The sequence below is a fragment of the Gadus morhua genome, chromosome 13 (assembly GCF_902167405.1).
Source record: "Gadus morhua chromosome 13, gadMor3.0, whole genome shotgun sequence".
NCBI classification, from domain to species: Eukaryota; Metazoa; Chordata; class Actinopteri; order Gadiformes; family Gadidae; genus Gadus; species Gadus morhua.
Genome location: NC_044060.1, coordinates 11,362,832 through 11,384,867, shown reverse-complemented (window position 1 = coordinate 11,384,867; position 22,036 = coordinate 11,362,832). Strand labels below are relative to the sequence as shown.

General features: G+C 42.4%; 2 protein-coding genes across 3 annotated transcripts; both read left to right on the top strand.

Annotated features, from left to right (window-relative positions):
- Positions 1-16: 16 nt before the first annotated feature.
- Positions 17-7,205, top strand: LOC115556923 (major intrinsically disordered Notch2-binding receptor 1). Of its 2 annotated transcripts, XR_003979145.1 has the most exons (6): positions 163-756; positions 1,415-3,466; positions 3,826-4,047; positions 4,792-5,159; positions 5,353-5,402; positions 5,653-6,881. XR_003979145.1 is itself a non-coding variant. In XM_030374347.1 (4 exons), the coding sequence occupies exons 2-4, from the start codon at positions 1,457-1,459 to the stop codon at positions 7,173-7,175; spliced, it is 2,436 nt and encodes an 811-aa protein (XP_030230207.1). In that variant the 5' UTR covers positions 17-756; positions 1,415-1,456; the 3' UTR covers positions 7,176-7,205. The 2 variants fall into 2 exon arrangements, 1 of the variants encoding a protein (XP_030230207.1); XM_030374347.1 differs by lacking the exons at positions 4,792-5,159; positions 5,353-5,402; positions 5,653-6,881 and adding an exon at positions 6,972-7,205 and having other exon boundaries at positions 17-756.
- A 2,965-nt stretch (positions 7,206-10,170) lies between these two features.
- LOC115556924 (rac GTPase-activating protein 1) lies at positions 10,171-19,607 on the top strand. Its single transcript, XM_030374348.1, has 17 exons — positions 10,171-10,330; positions 10,661-10,747; positions 11,315-11,517; positions 11,834-11,988; positions 12,417-12,486; positions 12,758-12,811; positions 12,961-13,029; positions 13,207-13,324; positions 13,443-13,594; positions 14,130-14,294; positions 14,491-14,586; positions 14,856-15,054; positions 15,401-15,506; positions 15,887-16,019; positions 17,324-17,432; positions 17,644-17,752; positions 18,620-19,607. Exons 2-17 carry the CDS (start codon positions 10,672-10,674, stop codon positions 18,696-18,698), a joined length of 1,893 nt encoding a protein of 630 aa, XP_030230208.1. The 5' UTR covers positions 10,171-10,330; positions 10,661-10,671; the 3' UTR covers positions 18,699-19,607.
- Positions 19,608-22,036: the final 2,429 nt, after the last annotated feature.

The window sequence follows — 22,036 nt, the reverse complement described above, 5'->3', positions numbered from 1 at the left end:
TCCTAGGTGAATAGGAGATGTCTAGTCTGATTGTAGCAAAGCACTACTACTCAGGGTTGAAAGCCTCTCCCTCTCCCCTAATGGCGTTTTAAGTACAGCCCTTTATGGATGATAATGTAGGGTAATACTCAACAGCCTAGAAGGACTGACTGGCATGCTCTGTCCACTCTTACAGGACTCAGAAGTTCACTTCTGAATTGATGAGTAACTGCCAGTAGGCCTACGCTGCTTTTTGGAGCCTCGATTATCAGCAGAAAACCGATTAGTTTCCATTATTAATCTCAAATTCGTGAAAACACTTGAAAGGTTAACAATTGGGTTCTCAGGCAATCTGAGAAAAATATGCTTAGCGTTGGACTTTAGCCCTACCCACTCATAGTAACGGACGGGCGGCTCTCTTGCCAAGCACATGTCTCGTCTGATTTATCAATGCACGTTGTGACTTCTGAGCTGTCAGGACTTTGCTGGTGTCGGCAGTGATCTACAGGGGAAGCCGTTTGGATCTGAGGCTCCGGGTCCCTCAGGGGACTGCAGGGACTTGTGGGAAGATGACCTGATTTCTAAATTTCTCCTCTCTGCCTGAGGTGCAGGCTATTCGCCGTTTCAAATAAAGTAGACCACCAAGGAAGCCGATATGATCGAGGCTGGATTTACCGGGCGGATTGTGATCTGGTTCGACTCTAGTTTTGGGCACTCATTTGTCTACCTAACGGGCGCCAGTTCGGCAGATGACCTCCCTTCTCTCAGTTGATATGGGTGAGTTGAGGTAACCGTCGATATCTAGGCTACGTCCTCTTCTCCTCACTGGGTTTAAAGCAAGGCTAAAGCTATAGCTATGTCGTTTTAAATAAAACCGTGACAAAAGAGATCTTTCTTTTGGAAAACCAAACACGTATCCTATTTATTTGTTATTCAATGTTTTAATTGTCCTTTGCTGATTAAGCGATTGTTTACTTGTATACACTGTTATTGGCTTGTTGACAAATCCAAATTGATGATTGGTCAATCGCTGACTATTGCACAATAAGCTTCAATTTGGACTGCTGTGTGTTGGTGATGTGCACAGCGTGTGATCGTCACCGCATCAGATGGTCAGTTATTTTAAGGTGCTAAAACAAGGTCGCTGCTTCAGTTCAGAGTCAGACTCTAGCAGATTTAATCTGAGCGGCTCAAAACCCCTGGTTATTTTGGGTGTCTACCTGAAAACAATTGCTTCTCAATCGCCCAAATAAAGTTGGATTTCTTAAAAAATATATATTGTAAGCCCATAGATAAAAATATATAATTGTATTTTTTTAATCGTTAGTGGTTTGTTAAATCGTTAATATAGGCCTGATAAATTATCGAAATATTCAGAACAAGACAATATGTGTTACTATCATCACTGATCCCATCCCACCATTTTCTTTTTCAGTTTAACATCCCGGCCACAGAAATCCCCTCGAGGTGAGCAGTCATGGCAAACCTACAGCAGGAGTACCCGTTGGTGCTGCTGGGGATACTGGAGGAGCTGGCCAACATGCGCCACTGGCTCTCTTTCCAGGACCTCTGTCGCATGGTCAGCACCCGGTTCGATCTGGAGCACCTCGTGGAGCTCCGGAGCCTGCTGTTTGCGGCGGCCAGTCAAGACCCGTGCTTCCCTGCTACCCTCTTCAGGGACCGCGTTGCGGTCCGAAATCTGGGGCTTTCCCCGATAGGCGTGGCCGCGGATATCGTCACAATCTTCAATCTCATTCAGATGACAAGTGGTGCTTATGATGGCAACCAATCGACGAGGAGCGAGGCGGCTATCCCCATCGACCAATCCCTGGGACCCTCTGAGCTGCTGAGCTTTACTGGAAGGGAAAGAGCACGTTCCCACTCTGACATTGGAAGCAAGCCCATAGATCAGCACTTACTCTTCCCCAAATCGAATTATTCAGCCTACAAGCGCGGTAGCCTCCCGCCGGATCCCATCTCACTCGTGTCCTCTCCTCCGGCCAGAGCGAGGGCTGTGTCTTTCAGCCTGCCGCACAACTCCCCTTTATTTGCGGGGGATCAGTTCACAAGCCAGGACATGCAGAACATGTACCTGCCCCTGGAGACTGACAGCGAGTCCAGTGGAGAGTCTGTCCCTCCAGAGGTGTTCGAAGAGGAGCAGGAGTCCGCTGTCGACCAGAAGAGAAACATCTTCAAGAAGGATTTCCACAACCAGCCCCCGCTAATACCCCAGGTGACTATTAGCAGTGAGTCTCTTAGTCCTGGTCAAGTGCCGAAATCCTTTGATAACCTTAGCTTTGAGATGCTGAACAACCCTTACCCGTCACCCACAGCTGTTCAGCATTTACCGGAGCAACAGGTGAAGCACGAGAGCTTGGATGACCTGCAGGACTCCACCTACTTTGGGCCGAGGTCAAAGGCCGAGTGGTCCCCACGTCACCTCCAACCCCCCAGGACCCAGAAGTCCATGTGGACCAACAAGAGCCATAGTCTGGAGGACCGGGTCGGCGTGGGCAGCATGGGGTTGGGTTTGGAAGCGTCAGGGGCTCCGTTCCCGCGGCGGTCTTCCCCGGCTATCAGCCTCCTCGGGGCCTCTTTGGCAGGGGAGTTTAGGAACAGCCTCATGGTGGACAGAGGCGATGGGGCCAAGGCTCAGGGGACCCAGACCGACGCCCCGGACCACAGAAGGCTCCGCAGCATGGTCCACGCCGACCGCCTCTCCTTCATGACCTCGCTGGACGACCCCGAGTTCGGGGAGGACGACATCAGCGCCATATTCCGTTTCCTGGACGACATGAGCATGTGCGGCTCGACGGGCGTCCTGCACCCCAGCGAGGGTATGGCGGCCGCGAACCCGGACACCCACGAGGGGAGGAGGGGACGCCTGGGTCAACTGCAGAGACTCTTCCACTCCCTGGAGAGCACCGACGACGGCGGCCTCAAGGCCAGCGTCTGCAAGCTGCTCCTGCGCATGAGCCAGATCGAGCGGCAGCTCGAGGGCCTGGCCGAGGTCAAGTCGGAGATCTCCCAGGTCCTCTCTGCCCTGCAGCGGCTGGACGAGAAGATCCAGCAGCCCGTGGTCGGGGGCGGACGGGGCACCGGAGGCGGCCGGTGGCTAGAGCCCCTCAGCGCCGGTGTGTCCTCGTTCAGCAGCCACCCGGTGACTCCTGGCTCTGAGACGTCAGAGCCCCAGCCTCTGTCCGTGTCCGGGCTTCTCTACCCGAGGACCAGCAGCAGCAGCCTGGACTGGAGCCGGTGGAACGCCGGGGGGCCGATGGAGAGCGGCACGGATCAGGCTGAGGTTTCCAAGGGCTCCAAGGAAGGGAAGAAGGAGGCGTCCTCTCGACGGGCCTCCAGGGCCCATGCCGAGGAGAAGGCGGTTTCAGATGCAAAGCGTCCCAGTGTGTCCCACTCTGCACGGGAATGGGCGGTCGCATTCTCTAAAGGCAAAGACCACAAGTCCTCTTCGTATGAAAAAGGTGGACAGGTAAATCAACTTTTTACTTTAAAACGTTGTTTATCTTAAATTCCATTGCAAATAATTTGTGTGTGGATGGGAGAGTATTGTGTGTGTGTATCTGTCAATGCATGTTTGTGCAGGATATTCCATTATACATTTAAAAAATGTTTATTTATACACCCAAACTGTTTTTAGCTTATAATACTTAAACCCTTAATGCTGTTTGTGATGGTGACCCAATGCTTCTTGGTAATAATAAGGTAGTAACAGTTATAAAAGTAATTGATGGTAATATACTCATAATGCCTGCCCCTGGCATACTCTTTTATTCCATATTTCACCGGCATCTTAAAGCTGTAGGATTCTTCACTATTTCCACTATTCAGGTGGATCAGACCAACAACAGCACAACCAACCTGCTTTCTCAGAAGCCCCCAACACTGGTGGAGCAAGTGTTTAACTCGGGCTTGTTCAAACAGAAGGACAGCAGTCTGATGGGTGGGATGAGCTCTGGGAAGGTCATGGAGTCTAGATTGGCTGGGGGGAGGGGAAGACCAATCTGGGCGCTCCATGACAGAGAGTCCCCCGTCTCCCCTTTAAATATGCAGGTATGATCCGTCCTTTGTTGACCTATAAAAAGACTAAAATACTTCCGTGGGGCTTTCAGAAAAAAAACTATGTTTTGCTGGTTGTTAATGTATTATGAGTACATTGTTCTGATGTTGAAATATTGCCAATTTACAAAGCTGAAGAAAGGCTTTTAGGACAGTTTTTTAAAAGAAAGGAATGTACAGTTGAGAAATATCGATCGATAACAATAAGTAAGTAAGTAATACATTATTTATATAGCACTAATTAAAACAAGCAGTTACAAAGGGCTTCACACACACACACACACACACACACACACACACACACACACACACACACACACACACACACACACACACACACACACACACACACACACACACACACCCACACACACACACACAAGAAATATTAGTAAATAATAAAAATATATATTACAATATAATCACAGCACATTGAGAGACAAACCAAACTAAAACCAGAACATAACCAAAAGAGGAGACTTGTAGGCGGTGGGCTGAAGTTGCGTATCGGCTTTAGTTTTAGAAAATAATGATCACCATTAAGGGAGGACCTGGATTTCTAAAGTGTAAATCAAATTCTGTTTGTTGCAACCCAAAAATTCTTGCACATCTTCCCAAAACCATAGTCCAAAGTTCATTAAACTGGCAAACACTGCGGCCTACTATATCGAACCAGCATGCTAAGATGCTGACGGAGGGATGTCATTAACCTATCAGATTTATTTGCATTGAGCACAGCTGTTAAACTGAGGAATCAAAGGATGGATATAACGGAAAGCGGTAGAACATGGTAACAGCAGCATCAGCACCACTCCATATGTGAGGGTAAGTATTAATATATTTGAATATGCTAGCTATGCAAGTTATTTATCATGGAGCTTTGTCAAATGAGTTGTCACAGAGGTCATTGTGCACCGCAGAAGTTATCCCACTACCATTATTCCTATGTTTTTCCTTTATCCTCTGTTATTAATATCACAGATCATCAACTGTTTAAAATAAGTACTTGTGTGTCAGACATAAGGGGTACTAATGCTTGAATTTTTTTCATAAATAAGTCCTACGGATCATCTTGACTGTCCCACCACCCTTGGGGATTGTAGCAGGTATGTTGGGAAAAAGTTGGGATTTGACTTCTGTGTGTGTCAATTGAGTAGATCATTTGAGATGAAATACAGCCAACCATTTTTTTTTTTTATGGATGTGGTTTTAATGTTTCTGGGCACTTCAATGTACATGGACTTAAGAAGTAAAGGGAATGAATGAGGGACTTTATTATGTTGTGCTTCTCTTCAACAGTGTCCACTGCGGCTAGATGGCCACATGCCTCTCTCCTGTGACTGAATCAGGTGGGTTTGGGGTGTGATTCATCAAATAAATCATCTTCTCAGTCCTTCAAATTGGTCTTTCACTGTTGCAATTGATATTTTTGCAACAGTGAAACAGGGGTGCAAGTGTACTTCAAGGGGTGCAAGTGTACTTTACTTTTGCAACAGGGGTGCAAGTGTACTTCATAATAAACGTTGCTTCTTCTGAAATGTAAAGTGTGAAATATCAATGTGACTTGGTGCTTATTTCCATTCTTTTTTTCCACTACAGGTTTAAGAATCAAAGTTGAAGTTCAAGATCCACATTCACCCTCCTAGTCATTGCATGTTTGATATGAGCTTTCTTTTACAGCCTCTTCTTGCATTAAAACCGCCTTTTCTCTTTTCCAGACTTGTTTTATCTTTGTGAGGTTAGTGAAATTGCTGCACCAGTCCCTGTGACAGCCTGTGTGAGCTGGTATAGCAACAAGCACCAAGTTAAATCTTTGCACTACACATGTTCACAAAAGATGGGTACAAGAGTAGTCTAGTGGTTGGATAATGTTTTTAGGACGTTATGCTCCTCATTTTGACAAAATTTTGAATTTCCCAAGAAATACAATAGATAATAACAAAATTCCAAGAAACTTTGAGGTCTATTGAAAAACGTTTAAGAAACTTTTAAGTATACCAGTAAATTAATGCCAGAAAATACAAGTTCTTTCATTAAAAAGTAAGGATGGTATTGAGTTATATTTCTAAAATATTAAAATTCGTGTTCAATCAATTATGAGCTAGAGACGTTAACTTGGGTTAAACCTCTAGCTGTTTTTGTGGAAGAAATTTCAGTGAATATGATTTTAAAATCCCCTGAATCTAGATGTCACGACAAGCAAGTACAATGTAGCTAATGTGCAAAACGATAAATGTTGACTACGAAATGTTGCATTTTATAGTCTGTGGTTGCATCGAAAATCGTTTTTTATGTTAGCTTCATTGACAGTAATATGTGGTTGTACGTTTGAACTTTTTCAATAATTCAAACCACATGATTGACATGATTTAATAACTGGGATTGAGGCATTTAAAGCACCCTATTGGATGATAACTACAAATATGTCATGCATGTCAGACCCAAAGCAACCTGCTCTCTTTGCCAGAAAATGTAACTTGAACAAATTTAAAGATAAACAAAAAATGTGCAAGAAGTATCGGGTGGCAATCAATTTTTTCATTTGTTAAAAACTAGAAGTTGTCAAAATATATTGGATCCTCCTTTGACAGGGATCGTCTAAATACAAAAAGTCTCCCGTTGGCCCACCGCCTATTGGATCAACAGAAAGAGAAGTCTACTCTTTCTTATCTATAAGAGGGTTTCTATATATCTCTTTAAACATTCCAGCAAATGTGACATATTGGGGAAGATGGTTCCAGAGGGTCTGTGCTAAAACAGCAAAGGTGCAATCAACTTTAGTTTTGCAATTGGAGGCAGAGAGTAAATTCTGAGTAGATCCTAAAATCTTGAAACATTTCGTGCCCAGCATTTGGTACAATTAATGACTTGGAGTCTCTCTCTTGGCACCTTGTTTGAAGTATTTGTCTTCTCCGCAGGGCCAGGAGTCTCTGAACCCCACCAACATGGACTTCTGGATGGAGGACACCTACACTCCTGGCTATGATGCGTTACTCAGGCGCAAGGAGGCCCACCTTCGCAGGGCCAGGGCCTGTAAACTAGGGGCACTGATTATCATCTCTATAATCATAATTCTGGTTATTGTTATTCCTGTTTGCACCATGGGCATAAAAAAGTCTTGAAAAAGTATATAAATATATATATATATTGTTGACCATTTTTCTATTTTTTTGTTGAATAGTTTGCTTGCCTTACATGTGTTCTCATTAATCAGAAGAAAAACGTGGCAATCTTCAGGGGAAATAACGGAAAACTGTGATGCAAGATGCTAATAACGGAGTTGGTAGTCAATATCTTCAAGATGTTTCATTACACTGCTTTGCATGCATCAGGCATGACTTTGGATCAAATAGCAGGAATTGGATTGCAGCCTAGTTTTACAATCATTTATCCTTAATTTTACAATTGCATTACATAAAGTCATTTCTCCCACAATTAAGACTTTAATATTTCATTTGATGGAATTTGATTTAAGTTATTACATTTTATTTCATTTCATTTAAAAATAAGCTACACATAAGAACAGGGTAATGGGGTGCTAAGGTTTTAAGTTATTTACTAAATTACTTACAAATCTCAGTTTAGACTCAAACTAGATTAACTGAGAAAATGCAAGTTTTTTATTTAGTCTGCATCCTCTTAACATTACAAATGCATTGTCTTTCAGCACCAACTTTCAGCACTGCCTGCCTCTTTGAACCACTTTTATGAAACTACAGGGCCATTTCAATACTGTTTATAAGTTGTTTATCACCTAAGATACATTTTACAGTAGCAATTTACAAACTACGAGATTATGCCAAATAATGCATCTTTTTCAGAAAATATACTGTAGTTGATGAATATTCCTGAACCTCGATCAAGTAATGTGATACACCGTTAAAGCAAGCATAAACTAATAAATTATTTTACAGAGGCGTTCTTGTCAGGTCTAAAGTTCACTTAATTGTGTTGAGGTTCAGATGGTGCAGCTTGTTGGATGTGTTTATGTTTTTCTGTTAGGCATTGTAAGTAGGAGAAAGCCTCCTCCAGGAAGCACTCTTCAATGGCTTGGGCGTAATTAAATTAATTAGACAATTAAGCACTCAAGCACACTCATAAACACAGAAGCATATTTCTTATCTTTGCATTGGCTTAATCTATAATACTGAGTTCAATTTATGTTTATGATGAGGTGAGTGTTTTCCTCATTAGTGCATTGTCACATTATGTGTGGGAATCCTGCTTATGAATTATAGCTGAATTATGAGCTGAATTATGTGAGTAAGTATAATAAGCTAAACTAATCAGGTATGGATCTCAAGCACTAAAGAGGAAGTAATATTAAAAACACACTGCTGTTGTGTAAAATAGCTGTACTTTCAAAGGGAGCACACAGGATGTGCAGGAGATGGGAATTTCACAATGCATCTGCTAAGTATACGCATTCGCTGTCTGCAAACTAATCCTCATGAGGCTCCTTATGGATCCATTACAGCAGATGCTGCTCTGAGGAAACTCTTCACCTGGTCAGCAAAATTTGTGATTGGCATACTTCTAGAACCTCCATAAAAATGCTTTGTGACCTCCAAAAGGTTTGTGTCTCTTATCAATCCGCGCCTATTATTCAGGTTTTTGGGTTGTGCTTGGTTGGTTGGTGAAACATTCAGCCCTTCAAAAAAATGTTTTGCCACTTCTCAACAGGTGCTTTGATAACAACAATAATACTTCATTTATATAGAGCTTTTCAAAAGCACTTACATAGCGAGTGTGTGTGTGTGTGTGTGTGTGTGTGTGTGTGTGTGTGTGTGTGTGTGTGTGTGTGTGTGTGTGTGTGTGTGTGTGTGTGTGTGTGTGTGTGTGTGTGTGTGTGTGAGTGTAACTGTGATGGCCCGAGTCATTAAGAAGCAGGTAGGGTTGGGGGCCTAATCGGAAACTCACCACTCAACCTACCCTGCCATATAATGCTAAACAAACTATCACACAATACTAATGAATCATTTAGATACAAATAATGACCTGAATTAAGTGCTGTATTCAAACAATTATTGCTATTTTTTTTTGGGAAACTCGAACGCTGAACTTGCACTCACTTGAGTATACATTAGCCTACAAGGCAATATCATTTTGACTGTAACTGCTCTGTTTTCCTAAATTAATGACATCCTGTCTTTTTTCAGTGTTTTGTTCATGTCAAACATTGCTTCCTGATATAATTAGCTGTCCAGTCAGACCAATATACGGCAGCCAGCCAGCTTTATAATGAAGTAATGGGAACAGTAAAATGATTTCTGATAGGATAAAATGTACGAAGGGTGTTGAATAATTGATAACGACAGAGAGCTCCTATTGACGGACAAGCATCTCTAATGGATCCTGTGGCACTGTCAAGAAGAAGACAAGCATGCACGTTTACACTATCGCTCCCAAACACATACTGAACATTCCCTACATCATCAGACAGCTTATTGTGAGTGTGTGTGTGTGTGTGTGTGTGTGTGTGTGTGTGTGTGTGTGTGTGTGTGTGTGTGTGTGTGTGTGTGTGTGTGTGTGTGTGTGTGTGTGTGTGTGTGTGTGTGTGTGTGTTTGAGAGAAAACACCTCTGTGGTGGTTTCCGGGTTCTCTTCATTAAATCCTGCAAATCTTAGTTGCTGGGAACCCAGATATGCCAGCCTTAGATGATTAATGACGTTATGCATCATGTGCTTTGTCCTTTTTGTCCTATAATAAGGACACCGTAAAACTCTGTCTTTTAGGGCTTCGAGAGTCAACACATATTTATAAGTATATCTATGTCCTGACACAATTGATGACAGAGCATTCCACATATTATTGATTAACATTATCCCATGTTGTTTTGGTGGATTTATTCTGTTTAATCATTCACAGCTAATCTAAAAAAGGTTAATTGAAACAACTGTATTTAATATGCATATATTGCATAACACAAGATATAGATTTATGAAGAATCAATAGTTATGAACTAGTGACATATTAGTAACAAGATAGACGGTAAAAGGTTGAGACTAATCACAGTAAGGATGGTCGAATAGTTACAACCCCCGTCCGGCGGGGTCGCCAGAGTGCACAGCCGGGTACACTCCTCGACTCTCGTCGAGGAAGTAAACAGGCGCTGTTTTTAAACTGAGAGGCAGTCGGGAAAATCTGGGGGAGTTTTGACAGGTGTGGCTGCTCCGTCGGTTCCTGCTGCTAACGTGGTGGAATGCTGAATTTAATGTTACTTTAAGATTTGATGTCTTTAAAGCTACGTGCATCAAGACCCTAAGATATCTCACAGGTAACAACTATATATACATCTTTTAAAATATTTTGTAACGTAATGTTAATCTTCAGTAGCTAACGTAACGATAGCCAGCCGTGATTCAAGACAGGGATTGGCAGTGTCTTTTGGATTATCTGAATCCAAAACAGAATAATGACATCAATCTTTAGAAATACCATCGTAACGGTCATCGGTCATCGTAACATAAATAGTTTTAAAACATTTACTTTAAAGACGATGGTAATTATTTGTTACATAAGCATGTTGGTATACATATCGCTTTCGTTCGAGTGTAAGTCGTCTGGAGCAATTGAAATCACTATCTTATGATCGTATGAACTTCAGAGCCAGACACGATGGAGACCTCAGTGGTGAACCTGTACGACAAGTTCCTGAGTCATGTGGACAGCCTCAGCGAAGGCGTCGAACCACGTAAGTCTACACAGCTTTTACTTTGGAATGTTTCACCGCAGGGATCAGAAAACCCAATCATTAACCACTATTAAGGTTGGCATTGTCTTCACTGTTTGGCTCTGAAATAATGGCATAAAAGTACTTGATAGTAATGTTCCAGTTGCTGCACCTACATGTTGACAATTGGTTTGAACTGATAACATTGTGTGAAATTGCTACCCTAGAGAAAAGTGCAAGATGGAATGTACCGGGAAAATATCTCTGTGTGTGACTGTAATGCAACAAGCTGAAAACAAAATGGTCTGTGGGGTAGGGCCACAATTTCCATCTGCAAGAAGGTGGCATAATGGAGAGCATTTCCATTAGAATGCCTTTTTGTTCCTCTTCTCTTCCCTCCTCTGCTCACAATACTCTTCCCTTTTATCGGGGAAAGGTCTTTTTTTATTGCTATGCTAATGCAAATTTGTCATTGGTTTTATAAAGGTCCATAAACAAACTAGTATCTATTGAATGTATTGGGGGACCATACAGAGTTGGAAAAAAACAACAAACTTTTATACTGCTACTTCTGTCCATGTTATTCAGAGTTTATCCAGATGGCGACCAGCTTTGAGGCGTGCCGTAAAAAGTGGCTCCAAGCGGACGAGGCGCTGGGCTCCTGTAAGGAGGTGCTGGCCAAAGCCGAGACGGACAGGGGGTCGTTGGAGGTCAAGCTGAAGCACGCTCGCAACCAGGTGGATGTGGAGATCCGGAGGCGGCAGAAAGCTGAGGCTGAGTACGAGAAGCTGGTGGGTTCTTTCTCTTTCTGGTGGCCTCTCTTCCGAGAACTTCTCTGCGATTAGTCGTATATTTGAATAGTTAGTTTGTATTGTTAAGTAGTTTAATGTCAATATGTTACTCTGGCTAATGCTCAGGATCGTTTTTATCAAACTGTTATCAAAAACCCTAACCACCAGACTTCCCTGACTTATAGAACGTGTTTATTCCCTTGCCTGAACTAAGTCTGATCGTGTTATATCTCTTGATGAAGGTTGCTTCTAACAGGTAGGACAATAACTCACAACATTTGCCCTGCACACTTTCGTGCCTTCTGCTCGTCTTCAGGAGCGTCAGCTGCAGCTGATTCGGGACCTGTTGATCTCGGAGACCCACAGCAGCAGTGTCCACTTGAGTGAGGAGCAGAGGAATGCCCTTGCCTTCCTCAGCGCCCACTCCCAGGCGGCCCAGTCCGCCAAGGGCAACGTCAACACCAGCCACAGGTCAGAGCCTCCGGCCTGGGTCTGGACAGCATGTTCAGCCTGGCTTGTTTTGATGCACCCACACACAGCCACACAAGATATGGGGAAGGGGCTACTACATTGTTGTAATACTTATTGTGGCCACAGACAGAGAAAGGTACATTTACAGATTGTAATTCACTTTTTGGATTTATATATTTATACGTTTTGTGAATTACAATAAAGTGATTTGAAGGTAATCTATCGTGCTTCTATATCAATAAGAATGTGTCTAGAATGCACTCTTACCCATACAACTCTGAAACTGTAGCGTGTCTCTAAACCCACGATAATGGATAACATCTCAAAGAGAAAATGATTAAAATAATCAGTCACAGAAAAAGCCCCTAGGTTGTTAATAGTCCAATAGATTCTAACTCCCTTGCGGCCCTCCTTCCCTCACGTTACAGGTTAACCACCATTGATGAATCGGCCTCCATGCTGTCAGACATTAGCTATGACCAAACGGATGACTCTCTGGTACGAAAATGACGTTTGTAATAATTACCATGGTTCATTTGTACGTGTAATATAAATATAAATCCTTTGTAACTGAAATCAGACATCTATCAAGACAACAGCCTTTTTTTGTAGCTTTATACAGCTTTTGAAACCTTTAAAAGTTAGTAAACCTTTTCTGTTAGAAAACCCAAGTCCATGTGCTTGTGTCCTTGCATAACTGCAAGTTGTTCAACTTTGATTTGCGGATCAGAATTTCACAAGCCTTTATTATCTTCGTTCAACCCCTCAGGACTGGGACTCCTCTGTCGTCAGGACCGTGAAGCTGAGGAAACGCCAGAAAAGGGTGAGTGCAGCTTTAATCCATCAATGACTTTCTGTGAGGACGTCCTTGTTGTCTGGGGTTTAGCTCTTTCTTCTGGGTGTGGTTTGGAATAGTCCCATCATCTGGGGAAGTGGCCTTCATAATTCTCCTATTTGATTTCATATCCCCAGCGGTCCTCCAGACAACTCCTAGATCCTGTGAAGAGACCTCGCTCGTCAGGGCGCAGAGACCCAGACAGGGTAAATACCGACCTCTGCTGGTGGACCTGCTCTACTACACCTGCATCAAAGGATTCCATAACCTCTATAACATGTCTGGGAGAACGTCCTAGTTTAAATCCAACCGAGAGTAAACTCTCCTTGCTAATGGGTCCTATGTAATGTGGTTCCTGTACATTGAATGTGTTTGTTCATCAGGTGAACGAGTCAGTGGTAACCAAGACGACCATCACTGTCTCTGCTAATGGTGGCCCCGTGGAGGCCGTCTCCACCATTGAGACGGTGCCCTACTACACCCGTAACCGAAAGAAGAGTGGTGAGGACATCTGCATGGGTCTCCTTTCAATGACGTAGTTAAATAGAGCAGAATCCTCTGTTCAACTTTCGAGATTTGTTGAGTACAGTTTAGGTGTCTGACCGTGATGCGTCTATAGCTGCTGCTCCAGTATGGACGGATACCACTACCGACCAATCCGAGACCACCAGCGATGCACCCAGTATGCCGTTCACCGAGGCCACACCCACTCCAAGAACCCCCAGGAACAACACCGCTTCCGGGAAGAAACATAACTTTGTTCCCAAAACGGTAATGCCCTCTCAGACATGTCCTGTGTTTATAATGCAAGCATACCGGTACCATAAGAGGTACCGCAGCAAACCTGATCTGATCCAGCAGTCCTACTATTTATATACTATATAATATACTTCTATACTATACATTACTACACTATACTACTTATAGCAAACCTGATCTCTGATCCAGCAGCCCTACCATTTCTATACTATATTACATACTACGTTACTATACAGTGCTATACTATACTACTTATAGCAGAACTTATGGTGGGAGACGGCACAGAGCCTGGGTCGGAGACCAGAAACTGCAGGGGGCGGAGTTACGCCTTTCCTGTTTTTTTCAAAACAGGAAACAAGGCTGCCAGTGATTAGTCAAAACCAAAAATAACAAAAAAAAACGAAGGGAGGTGAACTATCTGATCACCCCTGATTTGAGCTTGTCTACCATAAGGCTTTGGAAATGTATCTAAAGTCAGATTTGTGAGACTACAGCTAGCCTCACGTGTTTGAGTACAGTCCATGATGTCCCCTTCTGTACTTCACAGGTCATCAGGTCAGAGTACTGCCAGCCTTGTGGGAGAAGGACCAAGTTTGGGAAGGTCTATCTCCGGTGCCAAGAGTGCAGGGTGGTCACCCATCCAGAGTGTCGGGAGCAGTGCCTCCTGCCATGCAACCCCATCGCCTTTAGCACCCCCCTGAGGACCACAGAGGTACTGTGCCTTGTGTCCTCCTTTGTATTACTTGAATGAAATCACATATTCACAATGTCTTAGAATTCTGGTGGGTCTTTTTACACCCAAACTCAACAAGACAGTTAGAGGAACTAGATGTTAGTCTTTATTCCTCGTCATTGGTTTCACGTGTGTGTGTGTGTGTGTGTGTGTGTGTGTGTGTGTGTGTGTTTAGGTGACACTGGCTGACTTTGCCCCCAGCACCTCCCCCATGGTGCCCGTCCTGGTGGTCTACTGCATCAAAGAGATCGAACGCAGGGGACTCAATGAGGTGACTCTTTATTTTAGTCTGTTAACGACATAAAAGCACAAAGCTGTTTATAAAAAGATTAAACAATGTTACCCCTATCACTAATGCATCCTGAAAAGTAAAAAAATAATTTGATGGCTTTTATTATTGCAAATAAGAGCAGGTTTTTTTTCAGCTGTAATCAATGTGCTTGCTCCTCGTTTTAAAGGTCTGTTTTCTGGTCCTTATTTAGTGTAACAGCATCAGAATCATTCAACCATTAAGCGTTCTGGTTCCCCCTCTGTGTGCAGGTGGGCCTGTACCGTCTCTCCGGCTCCGACCGCCAGGTGAAGGAGCTGAAGGAGAAGCTGCTGAGAGGCAAGACCCTACCGGCCCTCAGTAAGGTGGAGGACATCAACGTGATCACAGGCGTCCTCAAGGACTTCCTCAGGAACCTCACGCAGCCGCTGCTCACCTTCCACCTCAACAAGGCCTTCATGGAGGCTGCAGGTGAGTCACTAGGGCGCGGTGGTCTGGTGGTCTGACCGCTTGGCAGTCCAGTGCTCTGGGTTCAACCCACAAGGTACCCGAAGGCATCCTCAAAGTTGCGGTGGATAAGGGCTTCTGCTCGATGACTAATTAGTAGTAAACAGTCATTCAAATGCAAATAATGTGACTTTTTTTAGTTTGTTGTTCTTTTTTCTTGGATCAGGGATTTCAAAAATAGTAAACAAAATACGTATACCACAGCATATTTTGCATAGAAGAACAAAAGTACACTGTTGAGTCATACTATGGCATATTGGCTCACATGGCACATTTATTAATTAAAAAATTTAAACGTTTCTGCATCCAGAAATCCAGGATGAGGACAACAGCCTTGCTATGGTGTACCAGGCCGTCAGTGAGCTTCCCAGCCCCAACCGAGACACCCTGGCCTGCCTGATGATCCACCTGCAGAAGTAAGGGCCACTGCTCAGTGCCGTGTGAAGATGCTAAGATGCTTTGTACTTTTCTCTGTCAATATTCCCATGGTTCAATGCTTCACCCGATCTCTTCCTAGTCAAACTTGAAACTAAACCATTTTGATCTTCTCTATCAAATTTAATCGATCTTCCTAAATCAAATGCATCTAATCCAGTAAAAGTATGAAAAACTGGGCCTCAACATCCAGGCACTCCGTTGGATCCTCCTATACCTTTCCTGCTTGCTAGGGTCACCTGTGGGGGCAGTATCGCTCTATATGCGCCTAAAGGCAGCTGCAGTGTTAACAGCATATGAGATTCTATCAGTTAGGCTTATCCCTCTAGTCTTGGTCTCTCATATCATTTCTCTCTCTCAGAGTGTCCCAGTGCCCGGAGAACAAGATGGACGTGAACAATCTGTCTCGGGTGTTTGGCCCCACCCTGGTGGGCCATGCCCTGGCGGAGCCCGACCCCATGACCATCCTGCAGGACACCAGCCGGCAGCCCCGGGTACGGACTGATGTGCTCCACCACACGACACTCTAGATACCAGCCCTTGTAGATGTAGGTCAACAGGAGAGGCTAGTGGTTAAGGTGTTTGGCTCAAACTCAAATGTCTGCAGGCGTACTGTGCACGATGCCTGAAGCTTACCGTCTCATTCATCTAATGACACATAAATGACACATAAATAAAGGGATGCACTTTATAATAAGGGTACGATACTGTCATTAACCATTAATAAACAGTTGTAGGCATTATAATTGACTAATAAGCAACAGGTAATTAACATTTAGCTAATGGTCTAGTAACTACTTCTGATTTTCATGTTTACTAAGTTAATGGTTTTCATGTCATCTAAGGTATTATTGTTAGCATTATTGAATAGGGTTAGGGTTGGGATTAACCCTATCCCTATTAAATAATGTATAAATTAATATGTTTAAACATGAATACCATTAGTCAGGGGTGCACATAACTGGTATGCAAGTACGCATGCGCGCCCATAGTCAGGGATGCGTAACGTCCATTGTGTCACTACAACGCTTTAGCGTCACTAACGGGAGATCGAAAAAAATAAAATAAAAAAAAAGAAATACATTGAGCAGCTACTTTGACGTCCGCTACCTGCAAAGAAAAGGCAAACGCAGCTGGAGCAGAAGAAAATTAATATATATATATATATATATATATATATATATATATATATATTTTTTTTTTTTTAAGTGGCACCAAGATGTGCCATGGCTCGAAACGGATGATAAGCGCCATGAAATGTGTGCTCAAGTGCGCTGTGCACTGCGCACACACTGGAGAACTATGCAAAATAAGCTGATCACAACATTCCTTTTGTGAGATTTTCAAATGCTCTGTGGTGAAGCTGCTGCAGTATGATAAAACCTTTAATTAAAAAAAAAAAAAAAAGGTGGGGCAAAAAACACTGCTGTGCTTAAGAAGTCCTTTGTGAAACTGGGTAAGTTTCATAAGATCAGATGTTAGGTGTGTGTGGGGTGAGTACCAAACACCAACTCCTGGCACTCACCTGAGTAACTCACTAAAAAAAGTGATGTGCACCCCTGCCAATAGTAAATAATTACTAGACCATTAGTTAACTGTTAGTTCATTGTTAGTTAATGCTTATTACTGCATTAACTAATGATAATGAATGGCAAAATAATGTATCTTTTTGTAAGGTGGTAACCAAAAAAGTCAACGTATATCAGCGTCTACTCATTGAGTTAATTCGAAACCGTATGCGTTGTGGATAGTGATTTTGACCTGATCCCTGATCCATTGTTTCTATTACCTTTTACAGGTGGTGGAGCGCTTGCTGAAAATCCCAACCTCCTACTGGACCCAGTATGTTCCTCAAGAGAACATGTCCATGGACAACGGCTCACAAATGGATATGTCCATCAACAGTGGTAATGTCTTATACTATTAAGCCACTTGAAAACATAACTTTGGGGTGGTATTTGAATTATATTTTTTATGAAGGAAATTACAAACGTAGTGTAACGTCTTGTCAATATATATTCCAAAACAATCTTTTTTTCTTATTTTTCTTTTAAAGAGGCTACATAATCCTTGATTGATGCATGATGGGTAATTTTGTCTATTTATCTGAACAATCAGTGAGCATCTTGGGGCCTGTCAACACACCGGAGCATCACATGATGAGCAAAACGCCCTCTTCTGGCTCGCTGTCCAAGCGCATGATGCACACCCTCTCCAGCACCACGATGTAAGTCATCCATTCACTCGTTCATTTGATATTAGGGCTGGGCGATATGACAATTTGTATTGTGGGACGTTTAAAAAATCTCGATCAATAGATATAGGCTGTGATATAGACACAGGAAGGAGGATGCATCCTAAATGCCAAATATAGGTCATACTACTGTGTTGTAGGACTGTCACTATTTAGTAGGAAACAATCATACTAGGTACGATTTTGGTTGATTTGGCAACTTTTCAAGTAATCATCAGATAGTTCCTTGGTCATGTAGGTTATCCCATGAGGCAGTGAGTCACAAGGACCATGCATGAGGAATAATTACATGAATTAGTCAACATTACGTTTATTTAACTGCCATCGTATTTCTATGTTATTTTATCCAATCATTTTCAAGCAAGTAGTTACCTAGAAAGAAAGCTTCCTGAATGGCTATCTAGGATATAGGAAGCCAGCTCACAAAGCGACACAGCCATGGATAACTGTCCAAAAAAATGATTTGATACTATTATTTTACTGGTTTGTAAATATTCACCTGCATACCAAATAATACCCTTTGACATCGACGTAAAAAGTCTATTGGTGTACAAGACCATGACCCTTTGTGACCACGGCCAGGGAATTAGATAGCTGGTGGCTAGCTTCGCTCCCTTTAGCTTAGGCAGTGCTAAAAATACCACTGCATCCTAGGAAACTAAATGACAAATACTACACAAAATGGTTTTGTTTTAGAAATAGTCCATCACCATAATACATTTTATAACAATGTAATTTTTTTTTACACCAAATCAAAACCTGTTAGTTGACATATTACATACAACATACATCCAACTTTCTAATTTTCACACAACAGATAATGTTTTCTTGTTGACTTAGATTTGGGACCAAGACTAAACCTGCCACTGCTACCTCCAACCGGCAGGTCAACTTCTTTTCTTCCCCACAACTCAAGTGAAAGGGTGAAAAAATGTATTTAATATTCAGTCCTTTTATTCTATTTCACATGCATTTAATCGCAATATACTATTCTCTATTTGCATACTCGTCTGGGAGAAAAAAAACAAAATGTTTTGACCATGTTATTACGGTTTTATGTTGTTAACAAGCTTCTTTATATATGACGTTTTCTATGAAAATAATGCTTTGTGTGCCTTGCAGTGTTTTTAAAAGCTTTGATTGCCAACGCTTTATTGATCCAGATGGTTGTATTTACTCCTCTGTAATGAGAGAATAAGCTTTCAATCAAGTCGTACAAATGTAGGTTCCGATGTGTCTTAAATTACGCAACTGTACCGGATGCGCTTCTTGTTCCATGTGGTTGTCATCACAGAACCAAAGACGTGTTGGTATTTAAAAAAGAAATGCAGCTGGATTAAATGAAGAATGAAATAAGTATTTCTTGTTCCCCAGTCTGCATGTCGCTTGTGATGGAAATCAGTTGCCATATCATTTTCTTCAAAACTGACTTTTTTTTTTTTTAAGCTTATGTTTGCTTTTATATTTATGTGACATGCATCCTAAATCCTCTGCACATCCTCTGCGCATACAGATTATGAAACTAGATTTTTAAAATGTTTTTGTCATGCAAACTACCAGTACCGTAAATGGGAACGATTGCCTTTTGGCACTAGAATGTGTGTAAATATGTATTTTCCTTCACAATATGCCACAAGAGGATGCTATTGCACCATCTTTTATATATACATGTATATCCTCTCTGTAAAGGACGCCTCCTTTCTTTTTCATTTTTTTTTATATGAAATTAAGTCTGCTACTGTGATACCCCTGATGACCTGTCTACTGTGTGTTAAGTCCCACCAAAGGGCCATGCCACTCTATAAAAAAATGGAAGTGTTATTCAAAAGACCTGGACCTTTTTATTTCCAAATTTCGGTCCCTGAGGTTTGATTGCTTGAGATGTTGAAGGTGTTGTAAAGCGACTGGGCCGTTGTAAAATCAGTACTAAAAATGCAAAAGATTGCACGGTAAACCTTATTTTCACTGTTTCTAAATGGCGGTTTTCCACACTTGAGCCTCCTCGCTATGGAGTCTGTCGCCCCTGAGGCCTGTCGGAATTTGTAGAGGGAGCGTTTCATTTCACAAATTCACTGAATTTAGGAGGATTACCAAAGCAAATGCAGTACCTTTTATGATGGCACACAACCCAATTTAACTATTAATATCATCACTGTTATGTTCTATTCTAACAGAGGGTTAGAATTGCCCATAACGGTATGACTGAAGGAGTGTTATATTTATCCTGTTGTGTTCTATGTCTCTGGTGGGAGGACCCTCTTTGCTCAGCCGTTGCCGTTTCCTCCGTCATGTGGACTCAATTAAGATGCATTCCTGCTTGAACTCAAAGGGAGATCAGACAACGGGCCACATGGAGCTCAAAGCACGACATAACAAAGACCTGCTCTTTTGTCTCAGCGGGTTTCTACACTTTCCAGACGGTCACATGTAGGTCACATTATTTATTTTACATTATTTACATTTCTATTTGGTATGCTGTTGTTCTTCTATTTATATATTTATTTATTTTCTCGAATGCACCAATTGGGAAAGCTTAGTAAAAATGTGATTGTACTTGACTCGTGCAATGACAATAAAAGGCTTTCTATTCTATTCTAGCAAGAACCATGCTTCACTTGTGAAGCAGGGATTACCAATCTAGTAACAAAAGTAGGTCTACAACATATTGAATCAATAAGTGTTACCCCATTAAATGTTTGTATATGGCGTATCAGTCTTCACATGGCCCTAAGCGTCATTAGTGTGGACCAACATTAGTCTTCATTTTCCCTGAGTGTATTGAGTGTTTTGGTTATTGTTATTCCCTATATGAAAGGGTGGCCAGATAATCCAATACGTCTGTACCGCTGGATGCTAATGCAATTTGGCGCTTTGCTCGAACACTTATTACAGCCATCTCCTTCATCTATTGGGATTCAACGTTTTTATGAATTGGAGCATTGATCATTTATGGGCCTTGTGTTTCAAACGTTTAGGCTTTTGCTGCTGTGAAAAGTGGGGAACTCTAGGCCTCCTACAGCCAGAAAAGCGTAAGTAGTCCCATTCACAACAATCACACCAAAGCAAGGCATTGCGCTTCCCAGATGTGACCCTGGCTGTCGAGTTCTTTTCCCCCCAAACGGTAGGCCTATATTCTCTTTCATATTCCCCGTCACAGCTGTGTGTAGACCTACTTGCACGGCAGCGGGAAAACGGCCAATCAAAAGACTGACTTTCAAATCAACATGAATAGTTTATTAGCCTGAGAGAGCGTCCCCTAGCGTGTGGATTTTGCCCCTCACCGGGGGGATTATGTGTTTATTTATACTTTACTACTGACGGAGCGCCGTACGTTCAGCAGCCCCAGACATCAAACAGCTGTGTAGAAGCCGATAATGTCTCTGTGTGCCGTGATGGAGCACCCCGTGCCTTGGGAATACCAGGGCCAAATGAGTAACTCGTCCAATTAGGAGCTGTTAAATAAATTACTGTGTAAACTCGTAAACACACGATAACGTGATTTAAATGTGGCTTTTTTAGGCCGTGGATTTCATGCAACTATATGTGAAAAATGATATGAGGGATGTGTTTGGAGGCTGGATAGGCTTCTACTGGTTAATAATTACGCTCGGTCCTACTGAACTAGGGCAGAGAGAACGGATGTTTTTGTTCCCATTCAAGGTTACCATTAGTAAAGGGTTCAAAATTTACATGAATAAACTTCAGGCATTCTCTTGTGGTAGAGGTGCTAAGAAGTTGACCTTGACTCCCAAATCGGCACAAAAAGCCAAACATAGAATATTACGTCCACCCTGTGAAAAATGGAGGTAGGCCTACCTTGTTTGGAGATTGACACATGCTATTGATGGCTGTTGATGTTTTAAAATGATCTCAAAACAAAGCCTATGAACCTTTTAAAAAATAACAAAGACCAATTGATTATGTTGCATAATCCAGGCACCTCCTCATAAACCATTCAACGTATCGGTTTGGAAACAAGTCAGGTGTGAAACCATCTAAGATGATTTCGTTTTTCCCCCCCTGACACATTGCCAGTGAATAATGTGATGAAGAACGATCAATATGTCCTTTCATCTATGGAATTAAATACTTAAGACTGGATATCAAACAAAGTGGATCTTCAGGACCTACCAATAAGCTATCAGGAAATGAAAGTTCCCTTCAATCACCCACACACCCACATAAATCCAGCGTGTTACCTACGACAGATAGGGCTGATTGGCCTTCAGTGTTCCCTCTCTTCCTCCACATGCTATC

Excerpts from the sequence above, each read along its gene's own strand:
- LOC115556924 (XM_030374348.1), top strand. The coding sequence starts at position 10,672 with ATGGAGACCTCAGTGGTGAACCTGTACGACAAGTTCCTGAGTCATGTG. Across the intron at positions 12,487-12,757 it reads ACCAAACGGATGACTCTCTG|GACTGGGACTCCTCTGTCGT; the intron begins GTACGAAAATGA and ends TCAACCCCTCAG. Across the intron at positions 12,812-12,960 it reads TGAGGAAACGCCAGAAAAGG|CGGTCCTCCAGACAACTCCT; the intron begins GTGAGTGCAGCT and ends TCATATCCCCAG.
- LOC115556923 (XM_030374347.1), top strand. The coding sequence starts at position 1,457 with ATGGCAAACCTACAGCAGGAGTACCCGTTGGTGCTGCTGGGGATACTG. Across the intron at positions 3,467-3,825 it reads CGTATGAAAAAGGTGGACAG|GTGGATCAGACCAACAACAG; the intron begins GTAAATCAACTT and ends TCCACTATTCAG. Across the intron at positions 4,048-6,971 it reads TCTCCCCTTTAAATATGCAG|GGCCAGGAGTCTCTGAACCC; the intron begins GTATGATCCGTC and ends TCTTCTCCGCAG.